Source organism: Pongo pygmaeus, chromosome 5 (assembly GCF_028885625.2).
Source record: "Pongo pygmaeus isolate AG05252 chromosome 5, NHGRI_mPonPyg2-v2.0_pri, whole genome shotgun sequence".
In the NCBI taxonomy this organism is placed as follows: Eukaryota; Metazoa; Chordata; class Mammalia; order Primates; family Hominidae; genus Pongo; species Pongo pygmaeus.
In genome coordinates, this window is record NC_072378.2 from 26,494,972 (window position 1) to 26,520,163 (window position 25,192).

The window sequence follows — 25,192 nt, forward strand, 5'->3', positions numbered from 1 at the left end:
ATGTGCATGGGAGCTGTGGGAAGAAATGTTCCATTCATGGTGTGGACAAAAGGATGGTGGATTGCAGAGAAGACCAAAGCAGATGAGCAGAGAGAAGGCTCCAAATGGAGAGCTTAGGCAATTTTATCATGTTTGTTTCTTTTAGAAGCCCAATATCATTTCTTCTCTTTGAAAATATTTGTTCTGTTGAGACAAGGTAAATGTACTAGTTAATATTGCAACGGTCATAAAATTTGGAAGCTTACATAAGCATTATAATATGCTCATTGATTCTGTGAGTCAGGAAACTAGAATTTGAACAGGACAAAGTAGAAATGGATTTTCTGTGTGCCAAGATGCCTGCGGATCCCCTCAGAGTACTCCATAGCTGGAGATGACACACCCATATTACTTTCAAAGATTGGAGTTTATTGCAAAGCAACAGTGAATCATTGCTCACTCTGGGTCCTGGTTCTGCCAGGATTGGCAGGTACACCATGTCCATGAAGAATCTTTCTGAAGTGACCCTTCCTGTCTCTTTTTCCATCCCAGGACACAGTATGATTGGGTTAGGTCATTACTATCTAACCTGGCACACCCCAGTAGAACCTGGTTTCTTGCTAAGCTACCCCATGGCCAACTGATCCTCTTCCTTCTCAGAACACACATGTTTCCCTCCTGCTCAGATCAACTTTGGCAGAGGTTGAGGCCTGGCTTAGCTGGATGCTTCTTGCACAAGCTGCTTCAAAGCCCTGGGCCTTATTTCTTCAAATAAAAATATGAAGCCAGGTCTCATCCTGGGTGGCCATGCTCTTCTTAGACCTTTGCATCCTTCTCTTCTGTTCTTTCCGAACAGCTGCCCAGTCCTGATTGGAATATTCTAATACTGACGTATTTACTCTCATGAGCCACTCAACCCAGAATCCTATTTTAATTATAATCCAGAAACATCAGGTGATGAGTGAGGCTGCTGAATGAGAATGGGACAGTTCAAGTGTCAATTCAATAGTAAAAACAGTTCTTAGGGCTTTCTTTATCTTATTCTCATCAAAGAGCTTTCTCTGCAGAAGGGACCTACTGGTTCATGCTTCCTGGTCCTTGATCTTCTGACCTAGAGTGGCTTAATCACGCTGCCACCTCTCTCTCGAACTCTGGTGCCGAAAGATTCCAGGAACTGGGCCATGCTGTGGTGGGAATGACTTTACTCTGAGCATGTCACTCATGCATTGAACAACAGCTGAGAGCAGAGCTTAGAGCTGGGCCTTTTAAGGAGAGAAGAACCACATCCTGCAGAAGTCTGTCCTGAGGAACAGGTACTCCAGTCACAGCAAAGACACAGTTGGTACCTGGATAACAATATTACAAGACAGGACATGGGAACAGCAAAAGATATGGGTGTCAGAAGAGGCTGAGAACCCTTCAGGCAGGAACATTCAGAGTTGTTCTTGGAGGAAGCAGGCATAAAGGCTGGGCAGGATTTCAAGGGGCAGAGATGGAGCAAACAATTCAAGTGAAAGGCATGGCATGGGAAAGGGAGCGCTGGCCACAGGGAGTGCAATGTTGTGATGCAAGGCCACTGTGGAGCCATTGCTAGTATATTAACTGCAAAGTTTTGAATTGAATCAGAAGGGAATTGGAGGCCTCCAGACTAAGCATTTATTTATGTATATTTTATTATTTATTTATTTATTTATTTTGAGGCAGGGTCTCACTTTATCACCCAGGCTGGAGTGTAGTGGCATGAACTCGGCTCACCCTAACCTCCACCTCCCAGGTTCAAGCCATTCTCCTGCCTCAGCCTCCTGAGTAGCTGGGATTACAGGCATGTGCCACCACACCCAGCTAATTTTTTTTTTTTTTTTGGTAGAGACGGGGTTTCATCATGTTGGCCATGCTGGTCTTGAACTCCTGACATCAACTGATCTGCCTGCCTCCTCCTCTCAAAGTGCTGCGATTATAGGTATGAGCCACTGCACCAGTTCCAGACTAAGTATTTAGACATTTGAGGGGATTATTGACAACTGGGCCTTGGGAAGATTATTCTGGAAGATATCTACACAATGACAAGATTGGATTCTGTGGGGGAGGGATTATGTTCGTGGGGAGGAAGGTATGTGTGCTGGTGTGTGTGTGTGGTCCTTGGACTTAACCCCACCACCTACTGGCAGAAGGTCAAGGTCAACTGAAAGTCTTTGCTCACTTCCATCTTCTGCCTCCACCGGAATACCACCTCCCCGTGGGAAAGGGTTTTTAATCCTCACTCAGTATTCTCAGCACCTCTTATCCAATAGCTTTGGAATGAACAACAAGACCTTCATAACAGCCACTGCAACTGCTGTTTCCATTCCTTTGCTACCCCTCCCACTCCAGCCATGCCTGCTTCCCCCCAAGGCTTCCCGCCGGCCAGGCCCAACCTCCAAAGCCAGCAACTTGAACAAGAGTCCTCTGGCTTTGGAAAGACGGCGGCTTATGTTTTCCTCCTCATGTTTCCTCCCCAGCAAAATCACTCTCTACATAGAGAGCCCTCTCCTCGTTGACACCAGCAAAGCCACTGACACCTTGGGGAATCTCAAGGCTTTGTAAAAGAACGGAAGGAAAGAAAGAAAGAAAGAAAGAAAAAGAAAGGAAGAAGGAAAGAAAAAGAAAGAAAGAAAGAAGAGAAGGAAGAGAAAGAGAAAGGAAGAGAGAGGAAGGAAGGAAAAAAGAAAGAAAGAAAGAAAGAAAAAGAAAGAAGAAAGCGAGAGAGAAAGAGTAAAGCGAGAGAGAGATATATGAAAGAAAGAGAAAGAAAAGAGAGAGAAAGGAAAGAAGGAAGCAAGAAAGGAAGGAAGGAAAATAAAGGAAAAAAGTCTTGCTTCCAAATACAGAAAAAGGAAATAGAAATACCTAATAATCCTGAAAGGTTATTTACTGCTTGAGATTTTGCGGGGGGGGGGGGGGGGGGTTGTGTGTATTCTACCTAGTAACTGCTGAGAAATAAGGCTCGAGACACCATTGGCTGGTTCTGCCGCACTCGGCCAATCCTGGTCTCTAAACTGTTCAGTGGAAATCTTGGGATTTTTTGGACACCCAGAGAACAGGTCCCAGATCCCGAGTCCTCAACTCCAAACCGCGATTAATAGGAGGTGAACACAACTTTTCTCTTCTCTTTGGGATGTTTTGTTGTCTGGTGGTGACTGTGCCCATGGGTGAGTTGTATCGGAAAATCGTCATGTGAGGATCAGAGGGGAAAAGAAAACAGAGGTTAATTCCAGAAGGTAGGAAAGGGAGAGGAGGCGCTACAGCTCCGGGGTGGGGGCTGTAGGTGGGGGCGGTAGGTGCGGGGAGCGGGATCTGCTCTGGACAGGAGAGGGGGTCCTGGGAGACCGGAAGCCCACTGGTGGGGAGGCGCGGCCTCGCTTGGCTTTACCTCGAGTGTCCCGACCTGGGTCTCAGGGAGGGGGAAGTGGAGGGAGGAGGGTGTGAAAGAATCCAGGGACAACTGAAGAAACCGGACTGTGGCCCGAGAAGTGAGCCGAGGAAGGAGGAAAACGGCCCCCTTGATCTCTGCATTGATGGCTTACTTATGAAATGTTTACGGAATCCCTCTCGGAGATACCTGAGCCTTGAGATGCAAGCGACTCCCAGAAGTTGGGGCACCGATGAGACCTACTTGAGTGACAGGAGAGTTTGGGCCCGACCAGCACTGAGGTGCCAAGACTCCTAGGCTGATTCTCCTCTTCTGTAACCCTAGGCCTCTGGTCCCTGCCTGCCCTGGGTGCTCATGGAACCAGCTGCTGCTCTGCACTTCTCCCTGCCAGCCTCCCTCCTCCTCCTCCTGCTCCTCCTCCTCAGCCTGTGTGCACTGGTCTCAGGTAGGGATGTGTGCCACTTGCTGCTGTCACCTCTCAGAAAGGAACATCAACCCTGTAGTCTGCAAAGGGAAAGAAGGAAGGACTGTGGGGTTGTTGACTTATCCTTTCATTCTGAACATGTTCACTGAATTTATACCAGCACTGTCCAAAAGAAACACAGTGAGGCACAAAGGTCAAGTGCATATACAAGTGCAAATCTTCAAAAAGATTTTTTTAACTTTTTATTTATTTGTTTATTTATTTAAGAGACAGTATATTGCTCTGTTGCCAGGCCGGTATGAAGCACATGGAGAGTGAGATCATAACTCACTGTAACCTGAAACTCCTGGGCTCAAGGGATCCTCCCATCTCAGCCTCCCAAGTAGCTGAGAGTACAAGCAAGGGCCACCAAACTCGACTAAGTTTTATTTTTTACAGAGACAGGGTCTCACTATTTTGCCCAGGCTGGTCTCGAACTCCTAGCTGTTAAGGATCCTCCCACTTTGGCCTCCCAAATATCTGCAATTACAGGCGCAAGACCCTGTGCCTATTCTACTTTTTATTTTAAAAGGTAAAAACATACTTGAAATAAATTTTAATAATATATTTTGTTTCATATAATCACATATCAATATTTAAATGCTTAGTTAATAGAACTATTACCAATGAGATATTTGACATTTTGAAATTTTAAATCTTTATAATCTGCGTGTGTTTTACACTTAGAGTTCATTTCGATTGGAACTGTTAAATAGCTAGTGGATAGATACCCTAATGGACAGTTCAAGTTTACACTACACTCAGACACAGTGCTAGATTGCAGAATGGAGGAAAATCTCAGGGGCACGGGGTGCCCAGGGCAGGCTCCCCAATGTTTCCTTCATGAAGCAGGAGCAGCCTCAATAGTTACTGCTCCCAGGGGTGGGTGCTGCCGACCAGCCACAGCTACTGGTCCCCAGAAGGGTTCTCAGCCCAAGAACACCTGTGGCCTTGGAATATCTGCTTCCTTTCATCCCTGGAATTTTTTTTTTTTTTTTTTTTTTTTTTTGCCTTAGAGATGTGATAACTGGCCTCCTTGTCTGATTCTGCCCCTTTGTTGAACAGCCCAGTTTACTGTCGTGGGGCCAGCTAATCCCATCCTGGCCATGGTGGGAGAAAACACTACATTACGCTGCCATTTGTCACCCGAGAAAAATGCTGAGGACATGGAGGTGCGGTGGTTCCGGTCTCAGTTCTCCCCTGCAGTGTTTGTGTATAAAGATGGGAGAGAGAGAACAGAGGAGCAGATGGAGCAGTACCAGGGAAGAATCACCTTTGTGAGCAAAGACATCAGCAGGGGCAGCGTGGCCCTGGTCATACACAACGTCACAGCCCAGGAGAATGGCATCTACCGCTGTTACTTCCAAGAAAGCAGATCCTACGATGAGGCCATCCTACGCCTCATGGTGGCAGGTGCGTCACTTCATTTTGCTTTATTACTTTTGCACAGTGTGACTTTTGGGGAAAGTTTCTCCCTTAACGTCAGGCCCATTGCAGACCAATGGATTTCTATCTGGCGTCCCCTTTCCACAGAGAGAGTGGCCTCCTCTTTCACAAAGGCCACATGAGTGGGTTTGCTCTGGTAAGCTATGGGTTTCACTTCTTTTTTTTTTTTCAAGACAGAGTCTTGCTATGTTGCCCAGGCTGGAGTGCAGTGGTGCGATCTTGGCTCACTGCAACCTCTGCCTCCTGGGTTCGAGCGATTCTCCTGCCTCAGCCTCCTGAGTAGCTGGGATTACAGGCATGGACCACCACGCCTGGCTAATTTTTGCATTTTTTTTAGTAGAGACGGGGTTTCACGATGTTGGCCGGGCTGGTCTCAAACTCCTGACCTTGTGATCCACCCACCTCGGTCTCCCAAAGTGCTAGGATTACAGGCCTGCGCCACCACGCCCAGCCTGGGCTTCACTTCTTCAGAAGCACGCGCATTCCTCAGCTGAGGCCATGAGCAGGGGTAAATAGTTAATCTCAGAAAACAAAGTCTTATGCCTGCCTTGGCACTGAACTGTGCACTTCTGAGAGTGAAAGGAGACACTGTCAAAAATTGTCCTGGGACAATCAGAATCAATAAGAACTGCCCAGAGAACTACAACATGAAATCTTATTTTTCGATAAATATTAATCTTGACATTTTCTTCTTTCCTGAAATACTGATTGCAAAGAGAGTGACTTTTATATAAATAGAAGATTTTTATTAAAGCACAACTAAATACAGAAGCAAAATTATTTATAATTCCTGCTACACAGAGAAAGACTAAGAATTTAGCTGGGAAGAAATTGGCAAGGCTTCAGCATAGAAATGCACTTAAACCGGGACTTCTAAGAGTTTGTTAAACGACACTAAGTGATTACCTCAGTGTTGGGGTTCGTGTATTTTGCTTTGAAAGTATATTTCATGACTGAAAAAGCCTTTAAGGTGCAGAATAATTCGTGGTGATATTTCAGTCCATCAGACCAGTGGAGGCAAGGACTAGGAAATTGGGTTCTTCCCAGGGGGCCCCAAATCATAACAGGTAGGAGACCCCATCTTTGCTACTCACAAAGGCAACCTTACATCTGATTAAAACAGAATATTGTGGACAGAGGGCTTCTTGACCCATTGTCATGACTGCGTTCACAGCAGCACTGCAGTGTTGCCCAGTAATGAATGGTTTCTATATGGCAGGGACCCGCTACTCTTTCTCTGTAAAACCAACCCTGTCCTGGCCTTCCCCAGTCTGAATTGGGTTGCTGTAGGACTTTTTGTTTGCTTGCTTATTGTATTCTGTTTGTTGGATTGGTTGGTGGCTGATTTTTCCCTGGAATCTATTGTGTCATGCTTACCCATATTGAACCCATGGAATGTTTTGTAGGACTTTGTTTTCCAATTTGCTGAGGTATTTTAATTTCTTTTCTAATTCAAGATTTCTGTGTGGGCCTTCAAATGCACAGCTAGCTTTTTTCTCCTGACAAAAATTAAACAGAGCAGAAAGCACTAGGCTTAAGTGATTGCTTTAATTTTCTTTCTTTAACATAATTTGTTGGAAGACTTTACAAAGGAATTATTCAGGAGAAGTTTGGATGATCACACACGTCTGAAGCATCTCCCAGGACCATGCTTTTGCAGCTCTCTCACTCCAGGTATTCTCTTTCATTGAAGGTTCTAGTAAAGATAGAATATATTTAGGATGAGCCTGAATTATTAGGATTTTTGGTGATGATCTCTGACATTGAGGAGGCGATATGGTTATCTTAAGGATCCCGGGCATCCAGATATTTCTAATACATTGATATTCTTAAAGGACTGTAAGAAAATTCTCTATAGGATGGAACCTCTGGGAGGTAAACAACTGTGAATTAGAATAAGAGATGGCTTTGCCAGCTAGCTCTGTCTATTCTCCTAAAAACCATCACCTCCTATGGAGGTAGATAGCCATGATGATGTGAGGCCCTGAACTAGACAGAAGTGTCAGTGACTTTGGTTCAATAAGTTTCTTAAGATTTAGCCAACGCTGAGCATGGTGGCCCATGCCTGTAATCCCAGCACTTTAGGAGGTCAAGACGGGTGAATTGCCTTAGCTCAGGAGTTTGAGACCAGCCTGGGCAACATGGCAAAACCCCATCTCTACAAAAAAAAAAAAAAAAAAAAGTTTCTGCCAACCTGATAGGTTTTTGTCATTAGTGTATTATTTTGGAGCTTCAGGAAATTGAGGTCTGCAGAGAAGTCATCCCAGGAGCAGAAAGTGAAATTCTCAACCTGCCTGTTGAGAATTTGGACACACCCTCCTGGAAGTGAGAAAATTAGTCTTTGCTGGAATAAATCACACTGCAAGCATTTATAGCAGACAGATAGATGCTTGGTGCTGTGATGGGGCCTTCAGGTGGTGCATAAAGAAAAATGTGCAATGTGATCCTTTCTCTTCGAGATCTCACAATTTATTTTGCATATTGGTTTCCTGATGTTCTCCAAAACCAAGGGTCTTTCTAGCAACCATCCTTCAAGATGCAGTAGGGGCTAAGACACCACTGCCTTTTGGCTGAGCCCTGGTCTCCCTTTCCAGGCCTTGGGTCTAAGCCCCTCATTGAAATCAAGGCCCAGGAGGATGGGAGCATCTGGCTGGAGTGCATATCTGGAGGGTGGTACCCAGAGCCCCTCATGGTGTGGAGGGACCCCTACGGTGAGGTCGTGCCCACCCTGAAGGAGGTCTCCATCGCTGATGCTGACGGCCTCTACATGGTCACCACAGCTGTGATCATCAGAGACAAGTATGTGAGGAATGTGTCCTGCTCTGTCAACAACACCCTGCTTGGCCAGGAGAAGGAAACTGTCATTTTTATTCCAGGTTAGTTCTCTGCTCTCTGAGACCTATCGAGTGTATGCAGGATCCTCAGCACACAGATGGAGCCCAGAGCGGGGATGGGGGCTGCAGTGTGGGTGGAATGGTCCTGGGCCCTGAGGAGCTGGAGGCTGCAGCTGAGCTGAGGCGTCTCCCCTCCTCACAAAGGGAGATTCAAAGAGTCCCAAAACACAAGAGTAGGAGCCTTCTCTCTGAGGGTAAACCTGGTCTCTTTTTTCTTCATCAGGTCTTTATGCTGAAACAATTGTAAAATATTAAGGACAACCATCAAACATGCAGAGTAGTGTGGATGGGTGACTGTCTGCACTTGGCATTCCTGTATGCTGCAGCCATCCCTTCCTGCCTATGGGACTTCCCAAAGGACAGAGCTGGGGAAATTCCCTATCAACAGACATTCATAAATGTATTCAACAAATGTTCAACAAGCATTTCTTATGTTTAAGACTCTACTAGAAACCAAGGGTCAATAATTGAACAAAATATATCAAAATTTCTCTCCTCAAGGAGTTCATATTCTAGAGAGAGACAGCGGCCGGGCATGGTGGCTCACGCCTGCAATCCCAGCACTTTGGGAAGCCGAGGCGGGTAGATCACGAGTTCAGGAGTTCAAGACCAGCCTGGCCAAGATGGTGAAACACCACCTCTACCAAAACTACAATAATTAGCCTAATGCGGTAGCAGGCGCCTGTAATCCCTGCTGCTTGGGAGGCTGAGGAAGGAGAATTGCTTGAACCTGGGCGACAGAGCTTGGGCGAAGATCGTGCCACTGCACTCCAGCCTGGGCAACAGAGTGAGACTCTGTCTTAAAAAAGAAAAAGAAAAAAGGGAGAGAGAGAGAGAGCAATATATGAAATAATTGAAACAAGTGATTAAATAAATAATTATCTATATATTCTATCACATGGTGACGAGCATGTAGGAAAAATTAAACAAAGAGAAAATAGAGAGTTCCAGGGGTGTGAGGCATCAGAATTATTAACAAGGTGGTCAGGAAAGACTTCACTGTAAAGATGGAAATTGAGCAATCAAGGCAAGGAACCTCAGATGCTTAAGGACTGAGCAGCCAAGGTACAGGAAGAGCATATGCAAAGGGCCTAAGGAAGGAGCATGTCTGGCAGTTTCCAGGACTCCCAGGAGGTGATGCTGGCGTGGCTGAAATGAAGTGAGTTCAGGAAGTGGGGGGAGATGAATTCACAGAGGTGATGCAACTACGTTATATATGGCAGCACAGGCCACAAACAGGCTTTGGCTTTTAGAGTGAGTGAGTGGGAAGCATTGGAAGGTTTTGAGCAAATAATTAACATGATCTCACTTGGGCTGCTCTGCTGAGAATCGATTACAGAATAGGGCAGAACAAGAAGGAGGGCACTCGTATTCCTGGCGTGAGTGATGGTGGCTTGAGGCAGGGTGATGGCTGTGCTGACTCAGCATGGCTGGTTAGTTTTATGCACACTGGTCCTTTCCGTGGTGACTCCAGATGTTTCTGCTTTGCCCTCTTCTGGGCCCAGCCCTGGCAGTCACTGAGGTGTCAGCCAGTGTTGAGCCAGCATCGCTTTCTCCATCTGAGGTTTCTGAGGGAGAAGCCAACAGAACAGGTGGCTGAGGAGCTCTTCAGATGTGCTCTTAGGGGCACTCTCATCCGGATGTTCTATTTCAAACTAAATGGACTTTTCTGGCTGCCTTTTCAGAATCCTTTATGCCCAGCGCATCTCCCTGGATGGTGGCCCTAGCTGTCATCCTGACCACATCTCCGTGGATGGTGTCCATGGCTGTCATCCTGGCTGTTTTCATCATCTTCATGGCTGTGAGCATCTGTTGCATCAAGAAACTTCAAAGAGAAAAAAAGATCCTGTCAGGGGAAAAGGAAGTTGAACAAGAGGAAAAAGAAATTACACGTAAGGAATTTGTAAAGAAAGTGTGGAAAAATAGAAAGAAATTGAAAAAGAAAAGTTAAATGAGTAGGAGGACAATTGACTGTCATAGAGGGGCCACAGCTCTCACAGGTACCGGCTTAGGGAAGAGAGAAAGGAAATGCACAGCAGCAGCCACAAGGGCTTGGTACTCTCATGTTATAAGAAGTAATCATTCAGAGCTTTCTTTCTTCCATGCTGCACACATTGCATTCATTCACCTGGCTATATGCAGCACTACATGGCTGAACAAAAGTTCAGACAAAAGTCTAACAGTGTACTGATACTACCCAGCCATCTGATCATACATCATTGCTGGTTTCTGACTGTTCCCTAGGCATAAGGGAAGGGTGACGTTGGTGTTCATGGAAAGGACGGTTCCTACGTTGTTTAATACAGCTCAATTTCTCTTAGTTCTTCTGTTGAAGACATGATTTTGTTTCTGTATTTTGTTTTCAGAGCAACTTCAAGAAGAAATGCGTAAGTTTAGCGTTTCCTGAACTACTCCGTGTACAATTTGTGTTCTGCTTACTTAGCAGTGTCTCATGACATTCACCTCTGTCTGTCCCTTGCAGGATGGAGAAGAACATACTTACATGCTGGTGAGTGCCTCTGATGTTCTCTCAGATCTCAGCTTTCTCCCCACTAGCCAGCTAACAGGACTTCTTAGAGGAGATGAGCAAGGGGCCCAGGGCTAGGCGGGGACCATAGGGAACTGGGGTCAGTTCATCAACAGTGTCCCAGCAATGATGCATCATGGCTCTTCTGTCAGAGAATCCCGGCAGCTCTTAATGAACCCTGCAGTTTACGTCCCAAGACCCTTTCTCTTTTGGAATAATTTAATGCATGATTATCAAAGGTTTCCCATGCATAGTAGCCTCCCCAAGAGTTATGTTTCAGAAGTTATTGCTCTTTGATTCTGGATCAATTTGAAAGAAGATAATGCCATCTTAGCAATTTATATCCTGGGAATGGTATAGACTGTGCACAGTTGAAGACCCATGTGAGGAAGAGGCCATAAGAGTCCCCAGTAAGCCTGATGCAATGGTGTACAAATAGGTGGCCAGAAATACCTTTCTGCTTCTAAGAGAGCACTGATATTCTGCATGTAGTCTGCCAGGGGAGGGGGTTTGGGTGAGTGGGAGGGTGAGTGGGAGAGCACAGAGAAACCAATCGCCCACTTTCAGTGAGTTCTCATCTTGTGATTCGGCATCTCTGCCTGTCAGCACCAAAGAATCCAAACTTTACCAGATACCAGGGCCCATGGACCTTTCCTCTTTGGTGAGTTTCAAAATTGCCACTGTCATTTTGGGACGCAATCACAACTTGTCACAATCAGACATATCAACTTGTGGAAAAGAGAAAATCATTTTAATGCAATAGAAAGGTAGACTGAATAAGTAAGAATACATACAGAAGGTAGAGGTTTGCAGAATGCTCAGCTCCTGGGGCATTTCCTGTATGGGAGAAGTAATCCTGGTAGATGTCAGACTCATGTTGTTAAAGCAAAACTGGATTGAAGTATTTCTTCCCTAACTTTGCCCACACACCCCTCAGGCACCAGGTTTTCTTTTGCACACATTTATTCTCCTTCTTTATCCTTTGAAGCATGCCCTTGTCAGCCACTTAAATCAGTTGTCACCTATTAAAACAACCTATAGGACCAACGAAGAGGTCCTTCACCACCTAGGACAGTGTGTAATGATAGACTCACTTAATTGATCCATTGAGAGGTGTGTCGGGGAACAATAGGAGATAAAGCTTCTGTGATGGTTTAAGCCAAGTTGGAAAGTTTCTAACTAAAGAAAGCCCCAGAGATCATATGTCTTGAATAGAAAAGGGATCAGATCTTAGAATGCTGAGAAAAACTGGGAACCATTAATTTTGGCTCATTTCCTAAACTCTCTGGATTTCGTAAAGCCACAATTCTTCTCAACCTGGGGCACTGCTTCTGTCTCTGGAGAGATAGAAGTGTAGCTTCAGTAATTCTCAGGGTATGAGCTGCTTGGGATCAGGGGGCCTTCATGGAAACGGCCACTACATGGGGAACCCCCTTCAGCTTTCTGAGACTTCTCTAGGGACCAGGAACCACACAATCCCCAGGGTTCCTGAGACCCCAGGCATAAACCTGAGACTTCCTCTGCAGCTGATGTGGTCCTGGATCCAGACACCGCTCATCCCGAGCTCTTCCTGTCAGAGGACCGAAGAAGTGTGAGACGGGGCCCCTACAGGCAGAGAGTGCCTGACAACCCAGAGAGATTCGACAGTCAGCCTTGTGTCCTGGGATGGGAGAGCTTCGCCTCAGGGAAACATTACTGGGAGGTGGAGGTGGAAAACGTGATGGTGTGGACCGTGGGGGTCTGCAGACACAGTGTTGAGAGGAAAGGGGAGGTCCTGCTGATTCCTCAGAATGGCTTCTGGACCCTGGAGATGTTTGGAAACCAATACCGGGCCCTATCCTCCCCTGAGAGGATTCTCCCTTTGAAGGAGTCCCTTTGCCGGGTGGGTGTCTTCCTGGACTATGAAGCTGGAGATGTCTCCTTCTACAACATGAGGGACAGATCGCACATCTACACATGTCCCCGTTCAGCCTTTTCTGTGCCTGTGAGGCCCTTCTTCAGGTTAGGGTCTGACGACAGCCCCATCTTCATCTGCCCTGCACTCACAGGAGCCGATGGGGTCACGGTGCCTGAAGAAGGCCTGACACTTCACAGAGTGGGGACCCACCAGAGCCTGTAGAATCAATTCCTTGGACTCACAGCCATGCAGATAAGCCCTGGTCATCTCAGCAGCCACCGCACAACCCACCTAATGAAAGACACGCCCTCCTCCCCTCTGGTAACGTAAGAGAACATCTTCCAGCTGCCTCTTTCACACCCACTCCAGCCCTCAGCCCCAGTTTTCTCCTCCTCACTAGGCTGTGGCTTTAGTAGTTCCTTTGCTTGTAACTATGGGATGGGATCCAGGCATAGGGAACTAGTTGTTTCATAGCTCCCAGCCAAGAAGAAAGTGAGAGAAGCTGTTGGGCAGCGAACCTGCTGTTTAACATAAGGATGACCACATTAAGCCCAATATGCCAGTTGGCACCAGATGCTGTGGACTTGGAATGAGGCCAACAGGGTTCACCAGGTTGAGAGAGGAGAGAGGAATCCACAGGACCACCAGAAGGGAGAGGGAACCAGATATGCAGATCAGAGATAGAGGAAGTGGAACCAGAGAGCTGGGAGGGACCAAGGTTGTAAGGATGGCTAAGTCCCACGATAAGAGCTAAAGGGTCCTGAGAGATGATGGCTCATTTCCACCCAACCCCAGGATTTCCACAGCACACACCCACAGGCCTGGACCTGGGATGAAGATGAATGAAGAACATGGACTCATGTGGATGTGGTTTGGCTCAGATGTCCCTGCAATAAACAAGGGGTCAGTACTTAGTCCCTGAGTGTGGTTGAGGTTTGAGGTCCTGGTCGAGCAGGGCAGTACTGGACCAGGTCTACATCAGCATTCAGGTTCAATGGGGACACCAGTGGCTTCAAACTTCCTGATCTAATTATGTTTTTAGACACTTGGAAATTATTGAGGGCATTAAAGAGCTTTTGTTTATTTGGGTTAATATTTGTTAATATTTATGGCATTTGACATTGAAACAAAAATTTAAAATGTTATCTTTTAATTTATGTTAAAATAGTATGACTAAATCAATTATAGGTTAATGTAAATAGGATGTTTTGTGAAAAAGCAATCTATTGTGTCCAAATAAAAGAACAAAAAGTGTGACACTGGTTAACTTTTTCCAAATCTCATGTCTGGCTTAATAGAAGATATTTGTATTCTCATATCTGCCTTTGTATTAAACCTATTGGTATATCATAGGTCATGTTAGCTCAAAAAAACTTTACTGCACTCTACTGAGAGAATGAGATGAAAAACGATTAATGTTTCATTATTATTATTGTGAAAATAGTATTAACATTGCGGACTCCTTAAGAGTACATCAGAGTTCTCTCTAGGAATCCCAAAACCACATTTTGAAACTAGAATAGTGGATCCTGGAAGTTAATCCATGTGCTGGTTAATTTTAGATGTCAACTTTACTGGATTAAGGAATACCTAGACAGCTAGTACAACATTATTTCTGGGTGTGTCTGTGAGTGTGTTTCCAGAAGAGATTGGCAAGTGAGTTAGTGGGAAATTCTCCCCTCCTGTTGGCTGGGTGCCCAATACAACAAAAAGGCAGAGGAAAGGCAAATTGCTCTCTCCTCTGGAGCTGAGACACTCTTCTTCTTCTGCCCTTGGACATCAGAACTCCTGGCTGTCTGGCCTTTGAAATTCAGGACTTGTACCAGGAGGCCCTGGGTTCTCAGGCCTTTGGCTTTGGACTGAGAGTTACACAATCAGCTTCCCTGGTTCTGAGGCTTTCAGACTTAAACTGAGCCATGCTACTAGCATCCCATGGTCTCTAGCCTACAGACGAGCTGTTGTGCAACTTCTTAGCCTCCATAATCACATGAGCCAATCTCCTTAATAAATGCCTGCTCATAAATCTGTATCTACATCTATATCTGTATGTGCATCTATATCTATGTCTATATCTATATCTATATCATATTGATTTTGTCTCTCTGGAGAACCCTGACTAATAAAATGAGGCATCTAAAATTCTAGCTTGAATGGTAGTATTTTAGGTTTTAGACAATTCAGTAATCCAGTTGGACTGAAAAAATTTAAGTAATCAAAAATTTTATTACTGCAGTTACAAATAGACACAATATTGAAAGAATCAGGAGTGATTTTTTCAATACCTGATTTGTAAAGATGGAAAGCAAGGTTGTTTGTGTTTATGTGTATGTCTTAGTCTATGTGGGCAGCTATAACAAAAATACCACCAAGACTGAATGGTTTGTAAACAACAGAAATTTATTTCTTGCAATTCTGCAGGCTGGGAAATCTAAGATCAACACCCCAGCATATTGGTGTGTGGTGAGGGCCCATAGACTTGTTCACATGCCAAAGGATAAAGATAGGTCTCTAGGGTCTCTTTTGGAAGGACACTAATGACATTCATTAGGGCTCCCTCCACCTCAGAGAGAAAATAGAAGGAGGAGATTCCAAACTTCCTGCTGCTGCCCTGACCTGCTCCTGCCCCTCGTCATCTATTTTCTCTGATCTAAGAAGCAGGTATCCTTTGCCCTGTGTCAGGCTAATTCTCCATCCACACCCTGGACTCTCACTCTCCAGTTTCCCTTAGGACTTCTGTGTTCAGTTCATTCATTCATTCAACAAAAATCTATGAGTACTAACTACATGCCAATCAGTGTTCTTAGCACTGGGGGCAGAGAAGTGCACAAAGTATAAAGTCCCATTCCTTAAGGTTGTAGAAGACAGACAGAAAACAAAATAAGTAGTAACAGATATGGTGTGTTGGATGATGATAACTGATCAGGAGATAAATAAATCAGGGGAAGGAATATAGGAAATCACAATTTCTAAAAGAGTGGTAATGAGCAATGGGAGCGAGGCACAGAATACCTGGGAGAAAAGCATTCTGAGTTGAGAGAACAGCAGTGCCAGAGCACAGAGGCAGAAGCACTGTGGTTTGTGTGAAGAACAGCAATGAGGCTGGGGTGGGCAGAGCACACAGGGTGATCAGGAGATTAGGAGGTGACAAGGCCAGAGGGGGTTGAGGGCCAGATCATATATGGCCTTGAAAGTCATCATGCTGACCCGGGCTTTACCTCTGAGAGGGGAGCCCCAGGAAGGTTAGAGCAGAAAAAGGACTGGACTAATTTATGTTTTAAGAAGTTATTTCACATGCTAGACCGAGATGGGCTGTGGGTAGGGGTGGTAGATGGAGGCCTGAAGACCCAGCTGGGAGCTACTGCAGTGATCCAGGGGAAAGATGCAGATGACTTGTACCAGGGAGGAGCCATGAAAATGTTATGATGCTGGATTTATTTTCAAGACAGAGTAAAAAGACTTTGCTGATAAACTTACAAGTGGGGTGTGAAAAAGGAGGGCATCAAGGGTGACCACAAGGTTTTGGTCCTAAGAAACGGTACAGATGGAGATGCCACTTACTGAGATGAGGAAACTGAGGGAGAAGCAGGTTTTGGAGGCCAGGGGAGGAGCCAGCATAGAATCCAAGGTCAGTTTTGGATACGTTCAGGTTGAGGAGCTTACTAGAGATCCCTGTGGAGACGCAGAGTAGGCAGGTCAATAATAAATGTGTAGTCCAGGCAAGAGGTCAGGGCTGGAAACACAAGTTATTCTCTTTATCTTCTTTATCTTCATGTTTGTTGCCACTACCTGTTTCACTTTAATGCATTCGTGATTTATTGCTGCATAACAAATTACCACAAACTTAGTGGTTTAAAACAGCACACATTTATCATTTCAGTTTCTGCGGGTCAGAAGTCCAGGCAGAACTTAGTGAGCTCCTCTGCTCAGAACTTCACAGAGCAAAAGTCAAGGTGTTGGCCACGCTGTAGCTTCATCTAGAGTCTCGACTGTGGGAGAGTCCTCTTTTCAGATCACTCAGGTTGTTAACAGAGTTCATTTCTTTACAGTTGTAGGACTGAGGGCCCCAGCTCCCTGCAGGCTGAAGGTGGAGGTTGCTCTCAGCTCCTACAGGCCTCCTCAGCTCCCTGCTGTGTGGATCCCCATGATGACTACTTTCCTCTTCATAGCCAACTAAGAAGACAGAGCCTCTAGAGTGGGTCAGCTAGCAAGAGAGAGTCTTACACTACATAATGTAGTCATGGAAGGGACATCCCATCAGTTTTACCATATTTTATTGGTTAGCAGCAAGCCACAGGTTCAGCTCACACTCAGGGAAAGTACAGGCTGCAAACTGCAAGAGGAGTAATCATAAGGGGTCCACTCCAGACTCTGTCGGCTACATCATATAAGAAGCTCAGTGTTCTCCCATTGTAACTGCCCTGCTTCCTCTTTCCCTGGGCAATACAAACGTGCTAACCTCTCTCTAGGTCTCTACTTTCATACAAGCAAAGTCTCAGAAAGAGAACACATACATGGCCATCAGGGACTGTCTGCCATGATGAACCATAAACATTGTTTGTTTTTTTCTTTCTTTCTTTCTTTCTTTTTTTTTTTTTTTTTTTTTTTTTTGAGACAGACTCTTGTTCTGTTGTCCAGGCTGGAATGCAGCGGTGTGATGTCGGCTCACTGCAACTTCTGCCTCCTAGGTTCAAGCAATTCCCCTGACTCAGCCTCCCGAGTAGCTGGGATTACAGGCCTGTGCCACCATGCCCAGCTAATTTTTGTACTTTTAGTAGAGAGGGGTTTCGCCACGTTGGCCTGACTGGTCTTGAACTCCTGACCTTAGGAGAACTGCCCACCTCAGCCTCCTAAAGTGCTACATTACAGGCAAGAGCCACTACTCTCAGCCTATAAGCATTGTTTCTATCAGTTACTAATGGTTTCCCAACCATTAAATCCGTTACACATTTCTATTTTCCCCTCACACCCCCATGCTTTCCTTTTTAGAGAGAGAGGATCTTGCTCTGTCACCCAGGCTAGAGTTCAGCGGTGTGATCATCGCTGACTGCTGCCTTGATCTCCTGGGCTCAAGCAATCCTCCTGCCTTAGCCTCCTACAGTGCTGGGATTATAGCTGTGAGACACTGGGCCTCGCTTGTCATTATACACTTCTGTCCTTCCTTTATGGACAACACTGAGTTCTTCATAGACCTGCCTGAGTAGGTGTTCCTGCCTATGTGGCGTCTGCTTCATCAATCTCCAGGGCCCTCTTCGTGGTCTTTCTCTGCTCCTAGGGAGATCCTTCTCAGAATTCTTGTTCCACTTGTTCCAGAACTGCTGATATTCCTTAGGCTTTTGTCCTGGCCTCTCTTTTCACACCACATTTGCTCTTGTGGGGTCCAATCTGTTTTCAAAGCTCTATCCCATAAGCAGACCCCCACTGGCACTTGCATTTCTGTCTCCAGCCCCACACATTCCCTGAATGCCCACTAGACATCTCACAATGAGTGTGTCCAAAACTAAATTCCCATCAACCCTGCCTACCCATCATTATCTGAATGAGTGACACCACCTGAGTCATTTTAGCCTTCTCATGCTCTCTTTTAACCACCACATCTGACTGATAGCCAAGCCCTGCTATTTGTACTTCCTTTCGATAGTCTAGCTCAGTGGTTTCATCATAGACTCTGGAGTGAGACAGCCTGGACTCAAAGCCCAGCTTAGAAAGAAACTACTCATGTGGCCTTGGGGAGTTATTTAACCTCTCTGGACCTCAGATTTTATATCTATTAAATGTGCGAAATAAGGTTTCTACCTCTTAGGGTTGCCATGAGTCGTATTAATACATGTAAATCTCTAAGCACAATACCAGCATGGTAGCAGGTTCTATGTAAGTATTTCCTAGTATTAAAGTTAGTAATCAATAAAGTCTCCTATACCCCATCGCCAAGCCACCATCATTTCTTGCCTAGAGTGTCACAGTAGCTTCCTTCCTGGTCTCCCTATCTCCTAACATCTGGCCCACCGGATGAGGACAGGATATATTGTGCAACCCCAGCAGACATCATCCCATAGAATACAATGTAAATGGCACCTCCTTCCTCCCATCTTCCCTGCACCTACCTCACTTCTATTTCAAACATACACATTTTCTCATGTCAAACTTTTCAGAGATTTTCCCTTCACCTTCACACTAAAACTCCAACTCCACAGCAGACATCTGTTGATGTTGTCTCCAGGGGAAGTGGATTTAGGACTCATCAATGCAGGGATCAGAATTGAACCTTTCAGAATGGAAGACAATGAAATTCATTGAGGGTTACTACTTGCAGGGCCTGTGCTAACTGTTCCTTAAATAACTTATGGGACAGATCTCATTTCCGCCCTACAGATGAATAAACAGAGACCTTGAGTAATTAGTTAACCGGCTTTGGGTTCCAGGGCTAATGAGCTGTGAATGAGAACAGATGAAGATAGAAAAAAAAAAAAAAAGCCTAGAGACAGTAGATAGTAAGGCAGTGTGCCTTGGATGTGCTGACAGATATCTAGATACAGCATAAAGAAAATGAGAGTTCTTAATGGCAACAAGAGGTGGCATAATATCCACGAGAAATGGACATTTGTTGAGACTAACTAAATAAAGGAGATGGATTTCTGGGCATTTTGCCACACCTATTGCATGCAGGACACTGCACTAGGTCTTGTAAAAGACAAAGAGAAGATAGCATCAAGGGCCTAGGTCTTGAAGGAGGGCTGAGTACACTTTCACTAAGTGTACATTCTTGTGACTTATTGTTTTTGATACACTGTTGCAAGCAAACTGCATGCATTATCTCATTCCATCCGCACAACAGCAACCCAAGAAGTCAAGTACTATTACTGTCCTTATTTTACAGATAGGGAAACTGGGGCACAGAGATGTTAGGTAACTGGCTCAAGGTCACGCAGGCCACCTGGCTTGAGAATTAGTGCTCTTATCCACTCCATTATGCAACTTCTACTCACTAATTTTGAACTTCAGTGCCTGAGACCTACTAGATGATAGGTTCTCAGTAAAAATTTGTTGAATCACTGAATTCATTTCTGCCCCATTTCACATCCATTTCTTTCCCAAGACTTCTTTCCCAGAGTTCTGTGTGAAGGACTGCATGAGAAATGGAGCAAAGGGCCTGATACTTCGGAAACTACAAACTTGAGAGATATGAATTATTGGGCCCAGAAACTCCTAATCTGAAGCTTAGCACCTCAGCTGCTTCTTTGTGTCAAAGTGATTTGGATCCTTCAGGCAAGGGTGGGTGACCGTTCTTACTGATATAATTTCAAGCAACACAGCTTCTGATAGACTATGAATTTAAAAATAAGCAAATGCGGTGCAGTAGCTCATGCCTGAAATCCCAGCACTTTGGGAGGCTGACGTGGGCAGATCACTTGAGGTCAGGAGTCTGATACTAGCCTGGCCAACATGGCAAAACCCCATCTACTAAAAATACAAAAATTAGCTGGGTGTGGTGGCAGGTGCCTGTGATCCCAGCTACTCAGGAGGCTGAGGTAGGAGAATTGCTTGAAACTGTGAGGCGGAGGTTGCAGTGAGCCGACAGCATGCCACTGCACTCTAGCCTGGGAGACACAGCGAGACTCCATCTCAAAAAAAGAAAGAAAGAAAGAAAAGAAGCAAATGAACAAATAAATAAGGATGATGGATGGATAGGGAATGAATAGTGATATGGATTATAATAAAGTAAGAAAGTTTAGTAAAATATTAACTCTATCAATACAATTTACATGGTAGGTAATTGGTATTCACTGAAAATTCTTTCACCTTTGCTTTAGGTTTTAGAAGTTTTATGACAAACTGTTGGGGAGGAAGAAGGGAGAGGGAAAAACTTTGTACTGCTGCTGATAACAGAGACCAGAAATACCACTGGCTTAAACAAAACAAGGGTTTTCTTGTTTTTTTGTTGTTTTTTTTTTTGTTTTCATGTAAAATCAATTCAGGTGGTGGCAATCCAGGGCTGATCTGGCACCTCAGAGGTGTCATTCATGCCCCAGACTGCTTCTGATTTCATTCTCTGCTGTCGCTGCATGTGGCTTCCAACTTCAAGGTTGCCTCATGGTCCCAGGAGGGCCGCTGCACCTCCAGGTCAAAAGCCTACATCGTAGGCAAGAGGAAGAGGAAGTACAGAGAGTGTACCCTCACACTCCCAGCTCTTTTGGCCCCTCCTTTGAAGGATCTCTTGGAGAAGCACAAGCCCACAGCTGTCACCTACAAAACACTGGTTCCACCTTTGTCCCTTGGTCTCTGCTATCTACCAGATGGAAGAGCACGTTGCAGTACCTAAGAAAATTAGGCCTTATCACCAAGAAGAAAGGGGGAATGCATGATGCAAAAGGGACCAGCCATCTCAACCAGATACTACGCAGCCTAAATTCAAACATTTACAATATAATCAAATTGCATCAGCCCCAGTCACATCTTAGCCTTAGGAACTTTGATCATTGACTTGCAATCCCAGAAAGTCTGTTTTGAGGTCCTAGGCCACAGGAAGAACCAATGTGTTTTATAGACCTCTTACAGAGACAGCGTTCACAGTTTATCTAGAGTCTGGCCTCAGAGAATATGTACTACGCTGGCAGCAGGAGAAACAAATACACAGGAAAATACAGTGTAGCACAGACCAGGAGCTGAGGGTGAATGGAGATGCTCCGAAACACCTGCACTAAAAATTTGCTGAAAAAGGTAAAACGTGTCAAGCAGCACTGCCTCTGGAAGCCAGAAAAATTACATTTTTTGATAACAGATCCTAAGCCTGAATACTGGAGGTGCTTTAAAATGTGCATTGTGGGCTGGGTGCGGTGGCTTAAGCCTGTAATCCTAGCACTTTGGGATCTGAGGAGGGAGGACCACTTGAGCTCAGGAGTTTGAGACCAGCCTGGTCAACATGACAAAACTCCATCTCTACTAAAAATACAAAAAGTAGCTGGGCATGGGGCGAGCACCTGTAATCTCATGTTCTTAAGAATGTATTGTGATCAGAAAAGGGCAAAAAATCTTTAAAATCTGTTCTGGCCACCTAAAGGCATCTATTCTAAGAATTTCTAAAAAGAGATGTCCCTTATAGATTCATATGTAAATTTGTTCATTACAGAAATATTAAAAATATAGAAAAATCTGAACCAGCATACATATACAACAGGCGGGGGATAGACAAACAATGCATGGTTCAATCATAAAAGAGATTTCCAAGCAGTCTTTAGGAATCGTGTTTTTAATGAAGGGCAATTATTTATAATTTTAACAACGTTAGATCCATACATTATACCATGTTTTGTATCTTTTAGGAACAGCATGTGTTTTTCCTTTTATTCATCATTTCTGCAAAACCTAACGAACGTTATCCAATGAATACAATCTATTTCGTTGTATGAATGTACACTTTTTTTTTTTTTGAGACAGAGTCTTGCTCTGTCGCCCAGGCTGGAGTTCAGTGGCGTGTTCTCAGCTCGCTGCAGCCTCTGCTTCCCGGATTCCAGCAATTCTTCTGTCTCAACCTTCTGGGTAGCTGGGATTACAGGTGCATGCCACCACACCCAGCTAATTTTTGTATTTTTAGTGGAGACGGGGTTTTGCCAAATTGGCCAGGCTGGTCTTGAACTCCTGAACTCAGGTGATCCACCTGCCTTAGCCTCCCAAAGTGCTGGGACTACAGGCGTGAGCCACCACGCCAGGCCTATACAATTATTATTATTATTATTATTATTATTTATGTTTAACCTCATTTTATTAATGCTTGCCTTGGGATGGGGAACAGATCATTCAGTAAAAACGAAGTGTCTTATCATGCACAATTTTTAAACTACATTAATGATGTACCTTAATTACTTCCATGCACACAGGTCTAACATTCATTTTTTTAAAAAAATAAACACAATTAAGACTTCTGGGAGCATTTCATAATATAGTAATTCCTAATTAATTTTTCTTTGTTGATAGATCAAGCAGCTCCAAAATACAAATTCCTGTACACAGTGAGCACGTTACTTAAAATGAACACTTAAGTAAATTAAGTACGTGGACAGCCTTAGGATAAGCTGACATTATAGATTCAGCTAGGTAGGCAACAAACCATAGTGCCAAATGGAAAAAGTGTATTTGCAAATAAATTTTTAAAACTATGTTAAGTTTTATAATTAAATACAGAAAATATACTGATTTGCTAAAACAAATAAGATGTGATGTATTAACACTTCACTATAAAGAATGCATACCAGAACATTTATAAACAGTGAATGAGTTTTATGAAGAATAATTACTACAATAAACGCTGACTAAATAGAAATGCATATTTTGAAGCACTGTGGGTGGTATATGTTTTGCCATATACTTTTGTTACCTTGAGGTAGATAACGCGTATGTATTAAATTCGGCATTCATTTTCAGTTGCTGCTGGTATCATGTGTTTTAAGAAATGTGTACAGTATGAAAAACTTGAAAATACTCATGAATGAAAAATGTCTTAGGAAAAAATAGCTATTTTCATGCAATTATGTACAGTCTCACTGTGTAAATTTCAAGGCAACATTCGTTTCCTGTAAAACAGATCATTGTTGTATGAGAGAATGTTCTTTACTTGTCTTTGTGCATTTCTTTTCTCCTCTGCATGGCATTGTTTTGCTCTAGTCTTTATTTCTGTGTGCAAATGACATGCCAGTTAAAATGAAAACTATCTTACATGTAGAAAAAGAAAGTCTGGATTTTAAAAACCAAGAACTCATAAAATCCTTAATGACACCACCTGATTCAAGTAAAAAATGACTTAAACACTAGTAAAAAAAAGACAAAACACTTTTCATGAAGAATACAAAGATAAATGTCTGCTGAGTGTTTTAGTTCAGATGTTTCAGAATGCTGCTGTATGTTTGATGAATTTGAGGGGAAGATTTCATAGCAGAAGGTGTTAACGTGGCCTATATTGACTTAAGTGGTGACCCAACTGGACTGTAAAACTGCGGGATGCCTATGGGCTCGAGCTGCTTGTTAAAGAGGAACTCCCCACTGTTGTTCAGAAATCTTTCCTCATTTCCTCTCTCTCCAAGCTTCCCTCCTCTACTGGCTCAGTTTCTAGCATTTCAGTATCTTCTTTCATGCTAAAGAACTTGTCCAAGTAACTAGTGTAAGTGTTTTCCTTCTCAACTTGTTCATCCTTCCTTAACTCACAAAACTGATTTATGAGAAAACAGTCCTCTCCACCACTCACAAACTGGCTGTCCCAGGAAGATTGATACAAGGCTTCTAATTGATCCAGATTTGCCATTCCTTTTTCCTGTTTTTCTTGGCTAATTGACTTTGATATCAAACTTTTCAATTCTAGTTGGCACACTGAGCTATTCAAGTCATTCAATTTATCAACAACATCAGTAGGCTCATGTTGGGAACTAAGTTGACTAGTTCCTGCAATAAAGCAATCAAAATCAAATCCCTGATTCTTTTCCCTTTCTTTTCCAGCCAGTTGCTGTGATGCTTCCTCTAGCGCTATCTAGGCTTTAACTAATCCATTCCTTTCACATTTTGATTTGCCTTTCTTATCAGATTTTTCTTTGCTTTGTTCTTTCCAATTGGAAAGATCTATAATAAGCTTGGGTTCATAGTAATGGTTAACTTCAATCTCTCTCCAAACTAAGTTATCTAAATATGATGATAACCTAATTTAAAATTTAAATTTTAAATTTAAAGCATTTCAATATTTTGAAAGAAAAGGGAGCAAAAGCTCAAAGTGTCCTTTCACTCACTAACCTCTGATCTTCAGTTTAGCATGCACCTTTTTCAGCTTTTTCAGGCATTTACGTAAATAGCTATGTAGAAATGTATAGCTTTGCTTTTGTTTTTCAATTGAATCATTAGTATAGTTCTGCCACATGCTTTTTGATCACTTAGTGTGTCTCCATTATCTAGGTTATGACAATAAATCAACTCTTTTTACCTGCTGCATTGAATTCCCTCTGAGGGATGAGCCATCATTCCTCTAAGCAGTCTCCTGTTGGGTGGCTGGTTCAGTTGGTTACCACTTTTATACTTTAAAAATAGTGCTGCAGTGTCATTCTCACAGAGAATTCTCTCTGCACCCATGCAAGTACTTTGCTGGACTAGACATCAGGAAGTGGAATTGCTGGGCCAATTGTGCACATTCTAAATTTCACACTTCATGATATTGTATGAGTAAATAAAGTTGCAATAGTTTTGTCCCATGTCTGAGACCAAATAGCTTGTGAATCTTAGAGCCTTTACTTATTGCTTACCCTCTTTGTGTCCCTAACCCTTATATCATGCACCTGGCACCTTGTGGGTGCTCAGTAAATATTTATTTAATGACTTTATGAAGGGAAGAAAGAAAAGATGAGTAGGGCCTGGTCTTATTTGCGCTGTCTGATCACTAGCCTTGGATTAAATGTGATGGATTCAGCCCCTGACTGACTCCAGGGGCCCCATCAAGAAGTTTTCCTTAATCCCACCAGAAGTCCACTGGGCCATGAGTTGACCATGGGGATGGCCAAGAGTTGGGGCTTTGAGGAGTCCACAGTGTCGGACACCCACAGTGGTGGAC

At 44.0% G+C, this 25,192-nt stretch overlaps 1 protein-coding gene and 1 pseudogene across 10 annotated transcripts; one reads left to right on the forward strand and one right to left on the reverse strand.

The window, feature by feature from the left end:
• The first annotated feature begins 2,990 nt into the window (after window positions 1–2,990).
• Window positions 2,991–13,869, forward strand: BTN2A2 (butyrophilin subfamily 2 member A2). Of its 10 annotated transcripts, none has more exons than XR_008503048.2 (10): window positions 3,111–3,236; window positions 3,713–3,833; window positions 4,917–5,264; window positions 6,879–6,971; window positions 7,892–8,173; window positions 9,877–10,083; window positions 10,558–10,578; window positions 10,674–10,700; window positions 12,245–12,941; window positions 13,411–13,869. XR_008503048.2 is itself a non-coding variant. In XM_054490575.2 (9 exons), exons 2-9 carry the CDS (start codon window positions 3,743–3,745, stop codon window positions 12,835–12,837), a joined length of 1,662 nt encoding a protein of 553 aa, XP_054346550.1. In that variant the 5' UTR covers window positions 3,111–3,236; window positions 3,713–3,742; the 3' UTR covers window positions 12,838–13,869. The 10 variants fall into 10 exon arrangements, 6 of the variants coding, with proteins under 6 accessions (XP_063521962.1, XP_054346556.2, XP_054346554.1 ...); XR_008503049.2 differs by having other exon boundaries at window positions 12,245–12,936; XR_010126603.1 differs by lacking the exons at window positions 3,111–3,236; window positions 6,879–6,971; window positions 10,558–10,578 and adding exons at window positions 3,028–3,104; window positions 11,286–11,379 and having other exon boundaries at window positions 9,877–10,105; window positions 12,767–12,941.
• A 9,608-nt stretch (window positions 13,870–23,477) lies between these two features.
• On the reverse strand, window positions 23,478–24,295 carry LOC129038996 (mitogen-activated protein kinase 6-like; annotated as a pseudogene).
• Between the last annotated feature and the right edge of the window lie 897 nt (window positions 24,296–25,192).